The sequence below is a fragment of the Trichoderma ghanense genome (assembly GCF_004382785.1).
Source record: "Trichoderma ghanense strain CCMA-1212 chromosome Unknown scaffold_0, whole genome shotgun sequence".
NCBI classification, from domain to species: domain Eukaryota; kingdom Fungi; phylum Ascomycota; class Sordariomycetes; order Hypocreales; family Hypocreaceae; genus Trichoderma; species Trichoderma ghanense.
In genome coordinates, this window is record NW_027395663.1 from 1901672 (window position 1) to 1918871 (window position 17200).

Consider the following 17200-nt stretch of genomic DNA (forward strand, 5'->3'; position numbering starts at 1 on the left):
AGTGCCCGCCCATCGCGCCTCGACGCGTCTTTCCCGCGTGTGGGGGGGCCATTGTATCATTTGATCCCCCGAGCACCAACAACGCATCTCTTTTCCATCCCAAGCACAAACTTCAGCCAAACCCGCGAGAAATCGGTCCTTTCTAACAAAGAGTTACTCTTGTGTATCGATTATAACGTCCTCGGAAAGCAATCTGTCTTGGACATCAGTCTGGCACCTCCATCCTCGCGCACGCAAATCGCCGCGAATCTGCGTCCCTCACGCGCGATTCATCTGGAGTCGCCATGGTCAACTCGTCGCCTGAATACTCAATGTTAGTCCTCCTACTCGCTTCTCCCAGATCGAATCGCCTCTTTAGGTTTTTGTTGGCATAACTCATGGCTATCTTTACTCACATCATGCGCCCAGAACAAAGCCCGGCCTGCACCACCTCCGCAAGCGCGACAAGCCTCTACGCACCTACGGCAGACAACCCTCCACCCCCGAAGCCCAGAGCGGACCACCCCTCAAAAGACGACGGCTCTCCGCTCTCAAGAATCAGCAGCAAGACCAGCAAGAGGAGGAAGCCATCTCAACTCCCGACAGCTCAAATGACGCCCCAGAACCAGAGGCCACGCCGTCAGCCTCATCTGAGACAAGATCAGATCTTGATGATGCCGCGAATCAGACCAAGCCAGACACCAAGCGCACATCATCATCCAAGGGTTCCATCCTGAGCTACTTCAAGCCAGCTCCAGCTCCACCAAAGCCCAAAGACGAGACACCACCTCCGCCACAGGAGTCACAACCCCAGCCAGAGGACGAACCGTCAGCTCTCCCAGAATCACCCCCGAAGCGGAAACAGTCTTCTAGGAGAAAACCCCGGCTCCTCAAAATCAAGCCCGTCACGCACGAACCTCTAGACGAGCCCCAGGAATCAGACGAAACCCCCTCGGAACAAGAACACGAAACCGACCTTCAATCCCGGCCCCCTCTCAGAACCACAACCTCAAACGCCACAAAAGCATCCGTTCCAGACGCACCATCAACCTCAACATCCCCCCGAAAAACCTCCCTCCGAAACCATCAAAAGCCCTCCGGACAATCATCATCATCATCCCCAACCGTCCAGACAACGCTCAACATCTCCGCCAAGGCAGCCTTCTCCGAGTGCAAAATCTGCGATACGGTCTGGAACCCGCTCTACCCCGACGACGTCAAGTTTCATGACAAGGCGCACAAGGCTGTGTTGAGGGCGCAGAGGAAGCGCAGGATGGACGAGTTATGATACCCCTTTGCACCTGCAACATGCACAGGCACAGGTACAACACATACACATACACACACCTATACATGTACAGATGAATGAGAAAAGCTTTGTATGAGTATTGAAGAACATGGTTCGTGGTTTTACTTTCACTGCTCTGCATGTGTGGTGGAAAGGAAGAACAATTGCATGTGTGTCATTGGATAGAGAATCGGGCATTGTCATCCCGAGCCATGGTGCTGACGGAGAGAACAGACTTCGGTCTCATATCACGTAATTCTTTGAAACCAATTCAGCATCTCACTCTGGTAGGGGAAAAACCATTACAATCAACTGCCTCCATAAAAGGCAGGCTTGACTTTCCACTCAAACATCAACACACCACAGCCATGACGCATTGCACCATAGAGACTCCCTCGTCATTCATGATTACATTGTTCCAAGCAACACTACTGTCCCAGTCTCTCCTCCACAGGATATCATAACTACAACGGGATTAGAAGAAAAGGTGTTCAAGAATAGAAGACAAGGAACCTCGAGAGACGCAGCACTCAACTCTCCACATCATCGCCCTTCCCTCCTCTTGCCATTACCAGCCCTCTCCGTCCACATACTAAACAGCCCCAGGGTTCGCCTCTCCGCCCGTGACACCCGCCTCCTGAGCCTGGTGCTTGTCGACGGGCGCCTTGGCCTCTCCCTCGGCCGGCCTGGCCTGCCCGACCGGCAGCGTCGTCGCCTGCGGCGAGGTCGTAGTCGGCGAAGTGGCCACGGGGGACGCGGGCGTCGACGAGTTGGTGCCGCCGGCAGCCGCCGCGACGGGGGGAGCGGCGTTGGTAACGCCCTGGACGACCTGGAACCAGCGCTGGGCGTCGGCGGGCGTGTGGGCCTTGAAGCTGATCTCGGAGCTTCCCGTCAGCTTACTGCTCAGCGTGCCGCTCTTGTCCTTGCCCTTGATGGTAAACTTGTCGCCCGTGGGCACGCCGATGACGGCGTCGGGCAGATAGATGGACAGCTCGGGCTTGGGGTCGTTGCGCGCGTCGTCCGAGTCCTTGAACTCGTGCAGGAACTTGGAGGGCGTCACGACGTAGTAGCCGGTCGAGTAGCCAAAGGACAGCTTGTTGCGCGACTTGCGCTCGAGCGATCCCTCGATCAGGGCCTTTGTCGACGGGTGCTCCATGTTAGGGAACTGGATCGCCTCGACGGACCGCGGGGGGTCGTTTGCGCTGACGAGCCGGTCGGCGGCGCGGTGCTGGAAGTTGGTCCACTCAAAGTCGCGCGGGATGCACTGGACGGTGCCGAGGATGTCGCTGTGCAGCGCGCGCATCTTCTCGCCCTGGCCGCCGGCCAGCTGGGTGAAGCCCTCAATGGCCTGCTGCACGACCTCGAGGATGTGCGCCTCAAAGGTGCGGAAGTTGTTCTGCACGGCCACCAGGTCGTTGTGGTGGTTGTTCTCGGCAATGACCTGGTTGCTCAGGCGGTGCACCACGCCGCGGCGCACCACGTAGGGGTCGTCGTGGCTGTTCATCCGGCCGCCGTGGGACTCAAAGGCCGCCGCCTGCTGGCCCAACAGCTCAATGTGCTTCTGCGTCACGTTGCGCAGCTTGTCGACCTCCTTGGCGCCCGCCTGCGCGCCGCTCGCCAGCTCCTTGGCCTTGTGCTTGATCTCCTTGTGCAGCCGGTCGAGGATGGGCAGCACCGAGCCCTTGATGCTCTTCTCCGTCTCGACGTTGGTGTTGATCATGGCCTGCGTGTTGGCCCGCATGTTCTCGAAGAAGCCGGCCACTCCGCCGAGGCTCTGATCGAAGTGGTGGCCCTCGCGCAGGGGGTTGGAGATGGTCTATCGCCAGAGAGTCAGTTGGCTGAACACGTCCGAGGAAGCAATCGCAAGACCAAAAGCGGTCGGCACTCACCTTCAGGACCTTCTCGTACTCCTTCGCCTGGCGGCCATGCACCTTCTCGACGGCCTCGACATACTCCTCGAGGTATCCCACCATGTGCTTCCACGCCTGGAGGCGCTCCGCAAGCAACCCGGCTGTCTACACGTTGTCGCCATATGGTTAGCCCGCATGTTCGCACGCAATGTCAAAGACTTGTCGCCAAAAGAGCAACACCAGCGTCTCTCTCAGCGCTGTGTCTTCTCCCCGCTCCCGCTATGCATATGCCGTGCCACGTACAGTAGAGGGATCGGCCTCCGGAATAGCATCTTCGCTCAGCCCCGTCGTCGCGCGCGACGGCAGCGTGGAATTTGGCGGCGATGGCTGCGACATGTTTGGAAAAGAATAATTGCTCTCTTGTGCTGCGCTTTGTCTTGTAGCTCGTTTACAGAGGAGCAACGAAGAAGAGGAGTAATCGCAAGCTTAAAGGGGGTTCGTATGCGTATCTTTCTCAGGGCCCGGAAAGAAAGCCGAGTCAAAGCAAAAGAATAAAGACGAGATATTAAGTGCTGGTGAAAAAAAGAAGAGATAGTAGTAGCTTTGAGTCGAGCAGCGACAGCAGCGCAATATGTAATATAACAGCAGCAAACAAGGTGCGCCCAGACCCGAGGAGAGAAGATGTGATGCAAAGTCACTGATTGCTGTTGTGAGGTAAGTAGGTATAGTAGCTTAGCCAGTCGAGAGTCCCCCTGGTCAAGGCCGAGGGAAACTAGGTAAGCACGAGGTCATTGGCGGGCACTCCTTTGGGACTTGTTTCCCTCTCTATTCCTTCCCCTTGTTCTCATAGGTACATTTTTTCCGGGCGGCACTATTACGACTTCAGTTGGCTCCAGTTGAAGTTTGGCTGGGGGGGTGGGCATCGAATCAAATCAGGCCATTGGGATTCAAGCAACTCCATCGTGGGAAGAGAAAGAGAGCGAAAAGAGGAGGGCATTGAAAAGAATGAAGCACCTTTTGCCACTGTGTCGGTTTGTTCTAGCGCAAGTCATATGGGACTGCGGTTCAAATGGCGTTTTTAGCATGGTGATGGCGGTTGATCTGCAAGAGTCATGATCACGTTGAATATCATAGGCGCATGTTCTGCTGTAAGTGATGGTGTGTCCAACTCTCATCAGCAGCTGAGCAACCATGGCATCAACAAGCTGGACTTCATTCAGCTCGTCTTTTCGTCTCCAGTAATAACAAAAGGGTCGTCGCCTCATTTCACCGAGTGGGGGGATAAATACCACTCACTCTTCGCTTTTTTACTTCCTTAGCCCAGGGGATACGAAGCACAGCAGCACGTGTATTCGTATTCTTGTTCACTGCCCAGGTCCCCGCCATCCAGCATCTCACTCGCCATACAAAAAAAAAAAAAAAAAAAAAAAAAAAAAAAAAAAAAAACACCCATGCCTCCAGAACCAAAAGCATCGTCAAGTCCCAGATATGCTCTACAAGTACTGCATGTGCCAAATCAACCCACCAAATCTTGATTTCCCACCTTCAGGTTTCTTCAGCGCCCAAATCGCCCCCCTTCTAGCTTCACCATCCTTAGTGTCACCCGTGACGTCAGTATTCCCTTCAGCTGTCATTGAATTGTTTGCCTCTCTCTGGAGAATGACAGCCTTTCCGGCTACACAATTCCGATCTCCTTGTTAAGTTGCAATGTGATGGCATGTTTCGGCCAATCTATCTCGTCCGACTCGAGGTTGTTCTACTCTTGTCAACCTGCCCAATTGCGTCAGACTCAGCCACGGCCACCAATGAGGCCAAAGAGGGCTCAAGCTGCCTTTTCAGAATCCCTGCATACGGTTTTGCCCCTGAGTGATAGAGGCTCATCGCAACGACCATGAACCATGTTTTGACGACATCACATTCAAAGCACACAAATCGTAGGTGTTAAGTAGCAGGGATTATCTATTGCATGTTTCTATACACTCTAGAAAGTGTAAATAGATCTTCGTACCAGCAGATCGCAAAATTCGAGAGGGAAAAGCAATAGTATATGTAAAAAATCGTCAAGGCACTGACCAGCCCACCCCCTTCATGATACTGTACGCCCAAACCAGGTCGTCATAAAAAAAGACAAGATAAAGCACACGATATAAAATGTCATGACAGCCCTCTATCCGCTCATACCCAAGTCTATAGTTGTATCCTGAAATGGCACGCATAACTCGCTGACGCCGTCAAAGCCAACCGACCCGCAATACCCAACCAAAACTGAAAAGAGAAAAAAAAAAATGCATCGTCGTATATACCAGTGAGAAATCATGAGGAAAGAAATTAAGAGAGGGAGGTGATTCGCTTCATGGAGCGGATGAATGAAGTTGTGGCTACCCCTTCAGACAGCCTGGTCTCTGGCACGGAAAAGATGCAACCTCCGATGCATCGAGTTGTCGTCCGACTGAGATCGGGTCATCGGAGGCGACAGGGCCCGAGCAACACTTTGTATGTGCGGCTCGCGCGCCTCGTGAGCCTCGCCAGCTGCGTGCTCATTTATTGTCGACAGGGCGTCGTTACTACCGCTGAGCTCGAGATTCGGCGGTGTCCGCGGAGCGCTCAGGGCTGTTTGGTAGTCGGGGGCAGAGAAGCCCGTTGAGGTCCGAGATCGTGCCGGCGTCTTGACCGCTGTTGAATAGCTTGGCACTCGATTCAACTGGGCAAACTCGGCCACATCCACTTGGGCACGTTCTCCCGAGCTTCGAGCACTGGCTTCCTCCTCTTCGCTGTTTGTTCGACTCAGATGAGCCGGGGTCTGTGGCGTATGGGGTGTATGAGATGTGTGGCTTATTCCGTGGGTAGGTGAGGTTCGGCCAGAGGCAGCCTGAACGGATTGGTACGAGCTGTTTCGCTGCGACGGATCCAGAGAGACGTTCGCCAGTCGAGACGAGAGCGCCGCCGGCGTGATGGGTGCGCTGTTGGCCAAGGCCGCCAGGTTCTCCGAGGAACCCGCCCGTGACTGTCCGTAAAAGGGGCTGCTGAAGCCAGAATGCACAGCCGGTGTCTGGAAGCCGGTGACGTCCATCTCGTCGTACAGCTGGTCGAGCACATGCTCGCCGTATCCCGGAGGCGCCATCGATCCGAGATCTTGCTCGAGGGGGGCGCCGCCGGGGGCCTGGTTGACCAGGTTGCCCTGTTCGTCGAATGGAATGTTGGGCGAGATGAAGATGGAAACCGGAAGCGTCGCTCGCAGCTGTTTGCGCACATTAGTCCATGTCTCATTACACGATTCCAAGCTGGGCCTGAGCCAGCCTACAGTGTCCCGCGACGGAGAAACACTTACCTCGGAGATGTGACCATCCGGGTTCTTGAGCGCCACGGTGAGCTTGATCTTGTGCCGGACTCTGATCCCGTGGTGGTTCAGATCCTGGATGCACTGGCGCAGCTTCTTGGGCAGAGCAAGCGGGCTGTTCACCAGCCAGCCCTCTTGCCCAGTGTCCTCAATCATGTCGTGCCAATGCTCCTCTCGGGTAACCGGAAACTTCCACGTCGCCACGTCGCGCTCTGTCCGATGCTCTCGCATGTTCAAGCCACTCGCTCCCTGGATGAAGCAATCCCGTATCTCGACCATCTTGGCGTTGATCTCGCCTATCTCTAGGCCCTTGAGGAGCGGCGAGAACCGCATCTCCATGTTGATGGTGCCGCCAAAGACCACTGCCTTCTGGGGGATGACGATGGAGTACTCGATCTTGTTGGGCCAGATGTTCTCGACGCTCATGGCGTGCAGGAACTCGAGCGCGCCCGGCTCGAGCGTCCGGATGATGCGGAGGTGCTTGTACGCATGCAGGTCGTAGGCGAACTTGCCGCGGCTGACGGTGGCCTTGAGCCGGTATGTGATGGATGCCTCGGGGATGCCCTCGACGCTCTCGGGGGTGTCGCCGGGGAGCAGGTATTCGAAGGGATACTCGTAGTTGCCGGCGGGCAGGGTCATGCTCTTGCCGTGGGTGCCAACAAAGGGCGGGAATCGGTGGTCGAGGATGTTGACGGATCGGTCGACTCGCTGGCCGGTCACGCCCGGCGTGCTAGATCCAGGGTCAGACCAACTACAAAGAGAGGCGACAGGGTTAGAACCGCGGTACACACTGGTAGGGCGAGTGGTTGATTCGGGATTCATACTGCAGGCGGAGAGTCCCAATCAGACGCAGGTGGACGTCCTCCATGCGGAGGGGCGAGGAGAGACATAGTACGACGACGCCTTTGAGGAGCTGTCCGGAGGATTCCTGTTCGTTTCCGCGGAAGACGATGAAGTCTTCGTCTAATCTGAGAGAGGGAATAGAGTCAACATGTCGGATCTTGCATGCGTCTTGTGGTGAGGCTATTGTCGCAAAAAAGCGAGCATGTACCGGCGACCATTGAAGGCAGCGGGAGGGAGCGATAAGATAAACTCACCTGATATCGAAGAGACTGTAGCTATGACGTCCCGTCACCGAGGAAAAGGGCTTAAAGGACGGCATGGCTCCGGAATGGCAAAAGCCGCAATTGCAAGAACAGGAAAAAACAACGGCTGAGAAAAACCCGAAGGATAAAAGAGTTAAGAGATGGTTTAAAGAAAAGAAAGAGAAGGACGAGAAAAAGAGGCGGAAGGCCCGAAAATGCGCAGACAAGCACGCACGCAGACGACTCGCTTTCGTTGGGTCTAGAGGATCTCAATGGGCTGACACGGAAGCAGGGACAAGGCCAAAGATGGGACATGGGACATGGAACAAGGACCGCCGAATTTTTTCTGGCTCGTCTTGATCCGTCCCGAAAAGCCTCTGACACACAAGATCGCGCGCGCGCACACACGCTCCCTCTTCTCTCACACGCCTCGCTCTGACAAAGCTGAGTGGCCAAGGCGTGGGAACTCCCCCTAGATCGCTTCGCCTCTTCGGCCGTGTGGCCCCGAAGAAAAAGGACCCAGGCTGATAGCGGTGGGGCGCGAGAAACGCCGCGAGGGCAAAAAGAACCAAGGACAGGACAAGGGTCTTTGCTTCAGACAAGAGCCGTGTCGAGTCGAGTCGATTCGAACGGGACTGAATCGAGCCCGTTGGCTCGGCTGGTGGATCCGATAATGGATTGATGCGAGTGAAAGGTCGTGGACCGTGATCAGATTGCGCAATACAAGGGGCTGGATAAATAAAACAGAGTAGTAAGAGAGCAGAGATTCGGGAGGCACTAGTAAGAAGAACGTGATAAGGATGGAGCGTGGCTGGACGTGGGAGATTGGAGGAGGAGGAGGACGAGGGGGAGAGGAAGAAGAAGACAAGGAGAAGAACGAAGATGCAGAAGTGGGAAGGCAGTTGAAATAGGACCTCAAGACAGACAATTACTAGTACAATAGATACTCGGCTATGTGAAGGTATGCAGCTATAGACTGAGCACGCGGGATGGAGTGACGGGGCAAACAAAGCCGCAGCCGTGGAATGAGGAAGCAATCGAGGCCAAGCCTCGGGATAGACGCCAGCAGGGTTCGTGCCTGTGTGTCTGTCCATGAGCAGTTCGCGCAGCCACATGTGCAAGATGTCGGGGACCAGCAGCAAGGAGGTGTGGAACGGCGTCTGTTGACAGGCAACTCGGTCCGTGGCTTTGCTCACTTGGGAGCCTCCGGTCGTGTCAACCTACGCTTCCGCATCCGTACTTATCTGCCACTCATATCTGGGCAATCAAAGCGCCTCAGGTCTTGCTGCTGTAGCGCCGGCTACTGGGAGCATCATGTGTCAATGACTATCTTCTAGTGCTATTACTCCTACGGGAATACAGGCTACAGCGTATCGGATCCACGAGGCGGGCGCCCGATAGACTCGTACTAGAGGCATCGCATCGGGTTGCGCGATGCGGCACTTGGACATGGTTGGTGGAACGAGCCCGGCAGGAAACGTGCATGTGAACCGATCCCGTCACTTTGACTGTCTGTTCACAAGGTACAAGTATATACACACTTGTCCTTCTTCACCGTCACATCTCAAGTGGGCAAAAGACTGCAGCAACAGGCCACAGAAAACAGGGTCGTCATTATCATGCTGGTGGAAGGAGGCAAATTGGACGTTGAAGAAAACAACCAGAAGAAGAAGAAAATACCGCTCCGTGACCCGGCCTGCCGAGTGCCGGGCTTTTTTCATCGACGAGGCTTGCTTGCTTGCTTGCTTGCTTGACACATGCATACACACAAGCACACAAGCAGGTCCATGCATGTGGCCATCGAAAAGAATAGAAGCCAAAATGGAAGCCCCCGAAAACGGAGCAATGCCGGCGGCCAAATACCTTCACCTACAAGAAAAAAGAGCAACAGGCACGGCACTAACAGCAAGCAGCATTTAAGCGCTGGGGCCATGAGTCGTGGCGCCCTTCAAACCCATCAAGGGGAAATGCCGCCGTCAAAATGACGCCAGGACTGTGCTTTCTTTTTTTGTCTCAGCGGCGCAAACGGAGCGGAATGGCTTTTTTGGTGGCTTTTATTTATTTTTTTTGGCTTTTTTCTTTTACCCGTTTCTTTTTTTGGATTTTTGGGTCTTATTCCCAATGAGAATGAATCAGAACGTGGGATTTGAATTCTAGGTATTTTCTGGTATGCTAATACCTACTTAGGTACCTACCTAGTAGAAGTCCTGCGTGTACTGCGTATTCCTGCGTGCAAAAAAGCGCCGCAGAAGGTCAAGTATGATGGCGTCTGACGAGCGGTAGGTGATGAAAACAGAAAATACGCAATGCATACGCAAACAGCGGCGGATTTGATAAAGACGGTTTGAATATGAAAGTACCGCTACCGGCCCGCGCCTCCGTCTTGTGCACTGACAACAGCTGTGGTGGTACCTTCAATGTCTTCCACGTTCCATGCTCCTTCGTCAACGTATTCCTCCGTGATACCACCCGCACTGCATTTGCTTCATGTACGGTTATTTTCCCATGTTTTCTGCGACGGTAACATCATGCTACATGTGCCCAGCCTCTGGTCACCATGACCTCGACCATCAAGGTCATCACAAGTAGTTGCGTCCTCGCCAGGAGCAAACAGCTCCGGGGACCGGCCCCGGCATCGGAACAACCACCGTCCATCTGCCATCTCAGCAGTACCTTGGCGACAGTAATCATCGCATCAACCCAATAGGCAGGCAAATATTTAACAGCCGGCACTTGCAAACGACAAGACGGCTATATGCCCAACCGTACCGCTACCTCCCAAGCCTTCCCCAAGACCTTGGCAATATCGGCCATTGTGATTGTATGGATCGACCAGCTCTGTTTGGAGGTGCATCGTGAGGCTGTGTTGCCTGGATGGCGTCCTCTCGTCCTTCAATGGCGGCTTACCTTTTGCTTGGCCAGTAGTAGTACCGAGTGCGACGACGGGTAAATAACTCTCTCTTCACAGCTCGTCACGCTCCGGCTGACCCTCTCCAAGTACAACATGTCAGCTTCAGCTGCAAAACTTGACCTGTCACGCAGCGTGCCAGCCAAGCGTGTCTCGAGCAGGTGGCTGCATTGCGTCTTACGATAACCTCACTCAGCTCGCCTAGAGCTCAAGTCCGCAGCTCATCTCTCTTGTCTCTCTCGTTACAAATCTGGAATCGCAGCAGTGATACTGCCTACTTGATACTAGCATATCATGGCTATCGTGCTTCTGCAGCATGGTGGAGTCGTCACCACGGCCTTGCTGTCACTAGTCCCTGCTGCTGAGGCTTGGCTATCGATGGCTATCGACCGTGCCTTGCCTGTAAGGCTTAGGACCTCCCGCCGTCTTATACTGTACAAGCTCAGCATCAGCCGCCACGTATGTCAGATGAGTTGACAGCAAAGTTGAACCTCGCCATCACATGCAATGGACCGATACCAAGTCAACAAGAGCACCAGCTACTGAAACTGAACGGACTGCTAACCGTCTACAACCGATACCACCTTCCAATGAAACCCTTCACGATGCCCTGTCCATCACCACGCAGAGCTCCCATCACGCAGCCGGCAAGCTGCTAGCTCCAGGCATCGACAACTACAAGCACAAGCCCCCCAACCTCGAAAGAAGAAGAAGAAAAAGGCTCTCGATACCGAACCGAAGCACCCATGTGTCTTTCCAGTCCCAGCCAGGGGTCCCATGAGTGCTCCCTCTAGCCTCAATGCCAAGCATGATAGCTTGATGCCGCTGATCGCGTCGATGCTATCAGTGGAAACGCCTCAGCAGCGGGCCGAAGAAAAAAAACAGGGTCTTGGTCATCCACTTGGGCAATCCGAGCTTGCCAGGGGTGAACCCAAGCAGGAAAAAAAAATCCAACTCTCTCTCTCTCTCAAAAACAAAGAGAGATGAGCCAGAGTCCCAAATCGTTCACGAGACGAAGCCAGTCTCGTCGTAGCGCCAGAGATAAGGAAAAGACTTCAAGCAGCTGAATCGCCCACCGCCTCTCCTTCCAGATGCTCCCTCCCTGACGGAGCAGACACAGAGGCCCATTTCTTTTTGAAGAAAAATTTCCCCTTGCCGCTTCTCTTGCCTTGTTTATACCTCTCCTCTTTTAGCAGTGCTTGACTCACGCCTTCACCTTGCGTTTCAAGATGGAACAACTCCGTTCAGGCACAGACATGGTACATGTTATAATTATCACTCGGATACTACCTTACCTTGACCAAGCTCCATAATAAGGAGAGTGGATGTGATCTGCGCGAATCCTAGGTGCCGCCTCGACCACGGGATGGGTGACAGCCCGTCAGAAAATCTTCCTAGCTTTGCAACGTTGACAAGTTTGCAGAGCAGACTTTTCTCTTCAAACCTCAACAGTTTTCGTGCCAAGACCCCTTTCCCTCTTGATTGCTTGTCCAGCTCTCGTAGTTGCTTGTTTGCTCCTTGCTAGTCAGCCTGCTGGTCATTTCATCTCTCCATCAGTCTTCGTCTGTGAATGTGAAGTTCCCATACACCTCGCTCGGAGCCCACATGTAATACCTTAGCCGCCGGCCACAAAATCTTTCAACCTTGCTCTTCTCGCACTCAACAACCAATCCCGACTCGTCTCCTAGAATCTCCGGCCCCGTAATAGCCCGATGACTTGTCTCCTTAGCAGTTTACCTAGGAAAGTTACCGAGATTTGTGTTCGTACGATCGGTACCACAGGTACGGAGTCGACACCTAGCCCGGCCCGCAATTGCTCCGAGGACATGCAAGCCAAGTCGGCTATTAGACCGAAAGATCTCAAATCCACTATCAATCTCATGCTGTAAACAACACTAGTCCTTCAGACAAATCGATAAATCACAGCTCGACCGATAGTACTACAAAGCTTCCTGCACCAAATGTAAGAAAATAGATGGTGGCGCCATGCCATGCTTCGATAATTATGCATCATGACATCGGACAACATATGATCAGATCAGATGCAGCAAAAACGATCAATATTCTCCTAGAAGTACTACCACACAGCGTAGCATTTCCCAAAGACAGACACACACGCATAATAACACAACATAAGATCATCAGGTTCGCTCACATCCGGGAACTCGAGGGGCTGCAGGGCCCAGGGGGGTTTTCGGCTTCCAGACTTTTCGGACGAGTCCTCCGAACCGTACCGCGAACTGCAAGTCGATAAAAAGGAGGAAAAAAAAAAAAAAAGTTTTCTGAAAAAGAAAAAGGGAAAAAAAAGAGCGAAACCCTCGGTGCCTAGGCCCAGGAGTCGTCGTCTGAACCCTACCGCCATGCATGAACAAGGGGGACGAGGTTCATGCCTCAAAGTTTCACATGCTTGGCACCAAAACGAGATTCTCCGATACGAGAGGAAGCTCGGGATAATACAAAGCATCAAAAGGTAGAAAAACAGGCACAGAGGACGACACGTGCGTTTGCTCGTGCCATGAGGTCCCATCGAATGACGTCCACGAAGCTTATCCAAACAGCTAATCAGCCCATCATCCCATCCCGACGTGACAGGGGGGGCAAGGGGGGTCTGCCATTCGGATCCGCAGGGAAGCGCCCGTACCGAAGCAGACGATGCTTCGGCACCTGCTGGATGGGCCTCGTGGATCGACTGGGCTTCGGATACGCGGAATGTGCTGTGCTGCGCTGCATGTGCGTGCATGTGTGCGTATGTTTACTTGGTCTTTGGTTGAATCAGAATAGGCGTGTAGTATGAGTGTCGAGACGAACCCAGATGATGCGAGCAGCTGCTCAACACGGACGTGTCTTGATCAGTTCGACCACAAATCATATCACCCAGTACAGTAGAGTCATTGGAGGACAAAGTAGAGGATAGTAACAGGGACAAAATGATTCCTCCCAATACTTCAAAGCAGCCACCCTAGGCTAAACACCAAGCAAGAAGACGTACCTCGCTCGCCCAATTCTTGGCCAACGGGAGACGGAAAATAACACCAGATACTGTATAATAGACAAAGCGCCGTTTAAACGCCTAATCTGTCACATCACTCCTCATCCCCTCACTCTGTTGCTGGCTGAACGCCTGGTCGGTTCCACGTCCTGACATGGCCTGTACAGTTTGCTTCTGTCAGCCAATGAAACAGATGCAACGATATCAAGATACAGATGGAGCTGACGACTCACCCGATTTGCAGCTTGTGATAATGGCGTCTTCCGTAAACGCTAACCAGCAGGCGGGGTGGTTATCGATCACGTGTGTCTGTGAAGCATCGGATTAGTTGACGCACGTCTCGCGGGCTGTTATCTTTCAGTCTACTGACCAGGACAGGAGGCAGCATTGGTATCACGGCACGGGGCTGCACGGGATGCGCAATCACATTCTCCTCCCACTCATCTTCCGCGCCCGAACCCCCCTTGGGCCCCGAGTTCGCCGAGGTGTTGGTGTCGGCTCTGTGTGGGGCCGTGATTCGCGATGATATTGATCCTCGATGGCGAGCCGGGACCTGTGCAAAGGACAGAGAGCAATGGTTAGCTGAGCGATCCAACGTACGTGTACCTTCACGTCCGCAACTTACGGCGGTCTTCGGACGGTGCAGCATGCCCACACTAAAATCCCACAGGCAAAGTCGTCCATCTTCTCCCACGCTACCAAAGCGGTAGCTTCGGTCGTCACATCGCCACAGGTCGAATGCCAGGGCAGATACCCAAGATCGGTGGCCTTGGCATCGGGCAACAAGCGCTGAGTCGGCCATCGACCATATAGATATCAAGTCGTCTTGGCCACCAGTGAGGACGTATTTGCCATCTGGCGTCCAGCAGACGCACGACAGCCCTCCGTAGTAAGAGTAGTAGAGATCCAAGAGCCTGTTTCCTCTGTTAGTGGGCTGGCGCAAGCCAGTATCACCACCCGCGCCGCAGGGTTGCTTACTCTTCCCTGAGATAGTCAATGACTCTCAGCGTCCCATCCTCTGATACTACAGCCAGATGTCGGTTGTCCGGCGAAAAGGCAAAGGCATTGATCCGCTGGTTCGACAACTTCCAGGCAGCCACCGGGTTCGTCTTTTGGTTCTTTGAGTGCACCGACTTGTTGATTCTGATTCCGTTGCCGTGAGCTGATCCGTTTGAAAGCTCTCCTTCACTGCCACTGACACTGGCATTCAAACCCTCTTCCTCGGGATTCAGGTGCCCATCTTCCTTCTCCTTGTCGTACACCACGAGCAGACCGTCCATATGCGCCGCCAGGAACAGATTTTCAGAGCCTGGGATCCATCGAATCTCTGATACGGGTGTATTGTTGATTATTCCCTACTTGATGTTAGTGGAGTTTGTGGTGATCAGCATGAGAGGCATCCTCACATTCTTGTTGAGACGGGTATATCGCTGGGAGATGGGCTCCCACCAGATGATTTCACCAGTGGAGAACCCCATAATCACGTCAATATGCGAAACGCTCTTGGTCACCATGTTGACATCGTGGCATAGGCAGTGAGCCTTGGTAAACAGAATCTTTGTCAAGTAGTCTTGCTGCAATCACTGTTAGCCTCACCAGAACAGAGCCAATGGATACCCTTGGGCGTGGCTGCAGCTCACCTTGGTCGGTGATGACATGTCCAACCACTGAAAAGCCCGGTTAATGTTGGCAAAAGCAAAAAGGCCATCAGACGGGCGTTCCGTCAGCTTTCGTGCGAGGTTATCATTAACAATTACACGCGAGATGAAGGACGAGTTGCTCTTAGTCACGTTGTTCTTGGGCTTCTTCTTCTTGTTCACGTCCTTCGAGACAGTCGGCGCCAGCAATGAGTTCCCTTCCCCGAACGCAGGCGCAGAACCCAGCGTGACGGACCCGGTCGGTACCTCGCTCGACGTCGCGCGGCCGTCCTCGCTACTCTTGCCCCCTTCCGTCGAGTATCGTCCCTCGCTGGGGTGCTCCTGAATGCTCATGGTCGTGCCGCCCAGTGACAGCGTCGTGGCAGCCGGGCCCTTATAGAAGAAGGGAGGCGGTCGCGTCTCCAGGCTCAGGATCGACATCTTGGTTCCCGCCGTCGCAGGCTGCGGAGTCGTGGCCAGCGGATTCGGATTGACGACCGGTGCTTCGGACGGATGAGGCGGCGGCGTGGCCAGGTGCAGGTCTTCCTTGAGTACGTATGTTCCTATGCGCCGCTCCGTCAGCCCGAGACACGGAACCTGCGCGGCCGCATTGGGCCCGACCTACCCTCTCCCACCAAGAATTGATATTCGGGCCCGGTCGGGTTCGACAACGTGTTGTTGGTCTCGATCAGGGGAACGACGCCCCCGAGGCCGACGCCGTAGGCGCCTGCGGGATATCGCGGAGGGGGTGGTAGAACACTGTCCTTTTGTCAGTCGCGGAGGCATGATCAGACACCGACTCGGCGGTAGAACAAAGACGGCCAGTACTCACAACATGTTGGAGAATGAAACTGCTGGAGGAGAGGGTTCGGAAGCGCAGTGTCCGTGCCCGTCAGAATGAGGCCTCCCAGCGGCGATTGCGCCTAGTATCGAGTGATTGACGGTGATGTTGAATCGCGGTAGTTCGCGCAAAGATGCTCGCTAATCAGTAATCGGTGATTATTCTCTGCGGCATAGGTAGACGAGACGACGAGCTGCGTAGCGATATAGCGGGCGTCACGACCGGACGGGTGAAGGTGCTCGCGTGCTCTCTGCAACGAAACAAACGGCGAGGCTGAAGCACCAGAGCGGGCAGGATATGGACATTCTCCAGAAGCAAAAGGAAGCGGACGCCGTTGCTGGCCGGGGTCTTTATCCGGAGAGCTGAGAATACGTAGTAGCGAAATGGATGAATGGGCTAAGACGAAGTCGGACCAGGGGAGGAGGAATAGCGTGTGGGGTAATGGAATCTCCAGTGGAGAGACTCGTGGCTTGGGGGCGTTGAATTGGCTGAGAAGCAGCCACTTTCGACCGCTAAACCCCAAGACGGGCGGTGGTTTGAACCCTTTGGGTGTCATGCAGCAGATGGACAGGCAAATGGGATCGTTGTCCGTGCTCTGGGAGGAGCGTGGGAGTGGCTCCGTGCGTGGTCAGATATCGCAGATTCGGGTCGTGTTCATGTGAAAGTCGAGTGGCGCCATGTTGGTTGCAGCAGGTTGGACAGGGCCACGAGACGCAATGATATGAATGCATCTATCTACCTTAGGCTGCTCGCAGGCGTTATAGGATTATAGGTGATATGTCTGACGGCTTTACGGTCTTGAGTGATCCAGGCTCGATGCAAAGGTCAGATGCAAAAAGGGGATTCTCAGGTTCAGGTATCACAAAACAGGTACAGGAACAGCCACAGAACAGCCACAGGAACACCTCGCCCAGACCTGCACAGCATCGGGCCAGCGCTGATTGGGCCACTGCGGCGCCTGCTGGTGATCGCTAGAGGGGTTCTGCAGCAGCTGTAGCAGCCTCGCCCAGCGCTACCATGCGATAAACGTGCTGTCAGGCGCTCAGCCGTCGTGCGTCACCGCCTTCCCAAACCAGCCAAAGCGGCCCAACAGCCCCGCGGCACTTCCAGTAGCTGCACCTGCACTCCTGCAACAACCAGCCAGCGCCTCTGTGACGTGGAAGCACCAGATTTCATCTTGCGCATGCGGCTCCACTGACCTCAGCTTGCTTGTGTCGTTGCGAGTTGGCGCCCGAAAGTGCTGGATAGATACCCTGAGACTCGCTGCTAGGACGCAGGGGCATGGC

At 54.3% G+C, this 17200-nt stretch overlaps 5 protein-coding genes across 5 annotated transcripts; 2 read left to right on the forward strand and 3 right to left on the reverse strand.

Moving 5' to 3' along the window:
• Positions 1-284: 284 nt before the first annotated feature.
• On the forward strand, positions 285-1267 carry CCMA1212_000646 (uncharacterized protein; the record flags this gene model as incomplete). The annotated part of the gene is made up of 2 exons (XM_073698107.1): positions 285-313; positions 409-1267. The coding sequence occupies 2 exons, from the start codon at positions 285-287 to the stop codon at positions 1265-1267; spliced, it is 888 nt and encodes a 295-aa protein (XP_073563568.1).
• Positions 1268-1859: 592 nt separating this feature from the next.
• Positions 1860-3909, reverse strand: CCMA1212_000647 (Cytoskeletal signaling protein slm1; the record flags this gene model as incomplete). Its single annotated transcript, XM_073698108.1, has 4 exons — positions 1860-3083; positions 3157-3282; positions 3421-3553; positions 3902-3909. 4 exons carry the CDS (start codon positions 3907-3909, stop codon positions 1860-1862), a joined length of 1491 nt encoding a protein of 496 aa, XP_073563569.1.
• Positions 3910-5503: 1594 nt separating this feature from the next.
• On the reverse strand, positions 5504-7616 carry CCMA1212_000648 (HECT-type ubiquitin ligase-interacting protein creD; the record flags this gene model as incomplete). The annotated part of the gene is made up of 4 exons (XM_073698109.1): positions 5504-6355; positions 6446-7205; positions 7246-7422; positions 7552-7616. 4 exons carry the CDS (start codon positions 7614-7616, stop codon positions 5504-5506), a joined length of 1854 nt encoding a protein of 617 aa, XP_073562916.1.
• A 3025-nt stretch (positions 7617-10641) lies between these two features.
• CCMA1212_000649 (uncharacterized protein) lies at positions 10642-11376 on the forward strand (the record flags this gene model as incomplete). Its single annotated transcript, XM_073698110.1, has 3 exons — positions 10642-10906; positions 10971-11219; positions 11263-11376. The coding sequence occupies exons 1-3, from the start codon at positions 10742-10744 to the stop codon at positions 11374-11376; spliced, it is 528 nt and encodes a 175-aa protein (XP_073562918.1). The 5' UTR covers positions 10642-10741.
• Positions 11377-13545: 2169 nt separating this feature from the next.
• CCMA1212_000650 (putative catabolite repression protein creC) lies at positions 13546-15910 on the reverse strand (the record flags this gene model as incomplete). The annotated part of the gene is made up of 9 exons (XM_073698111.1): positions 13546-13595; positions 13670-13745; positions 13807-13989; positions 14062-14350; positions 14415-14791; positions 14843-15010; positions 15077-15636; positions 15699-15832; positions 15906-15910. 9 exons carry the CDS (start codon positions 15908-15910, stop codon positions 13546-13548), a joined length of 1842 nt encoding a protein of 613 aa, XP_073563469.1.
• Between the last annotated feature and the right edge of the window lie 1290 nt (positions 15911-17200).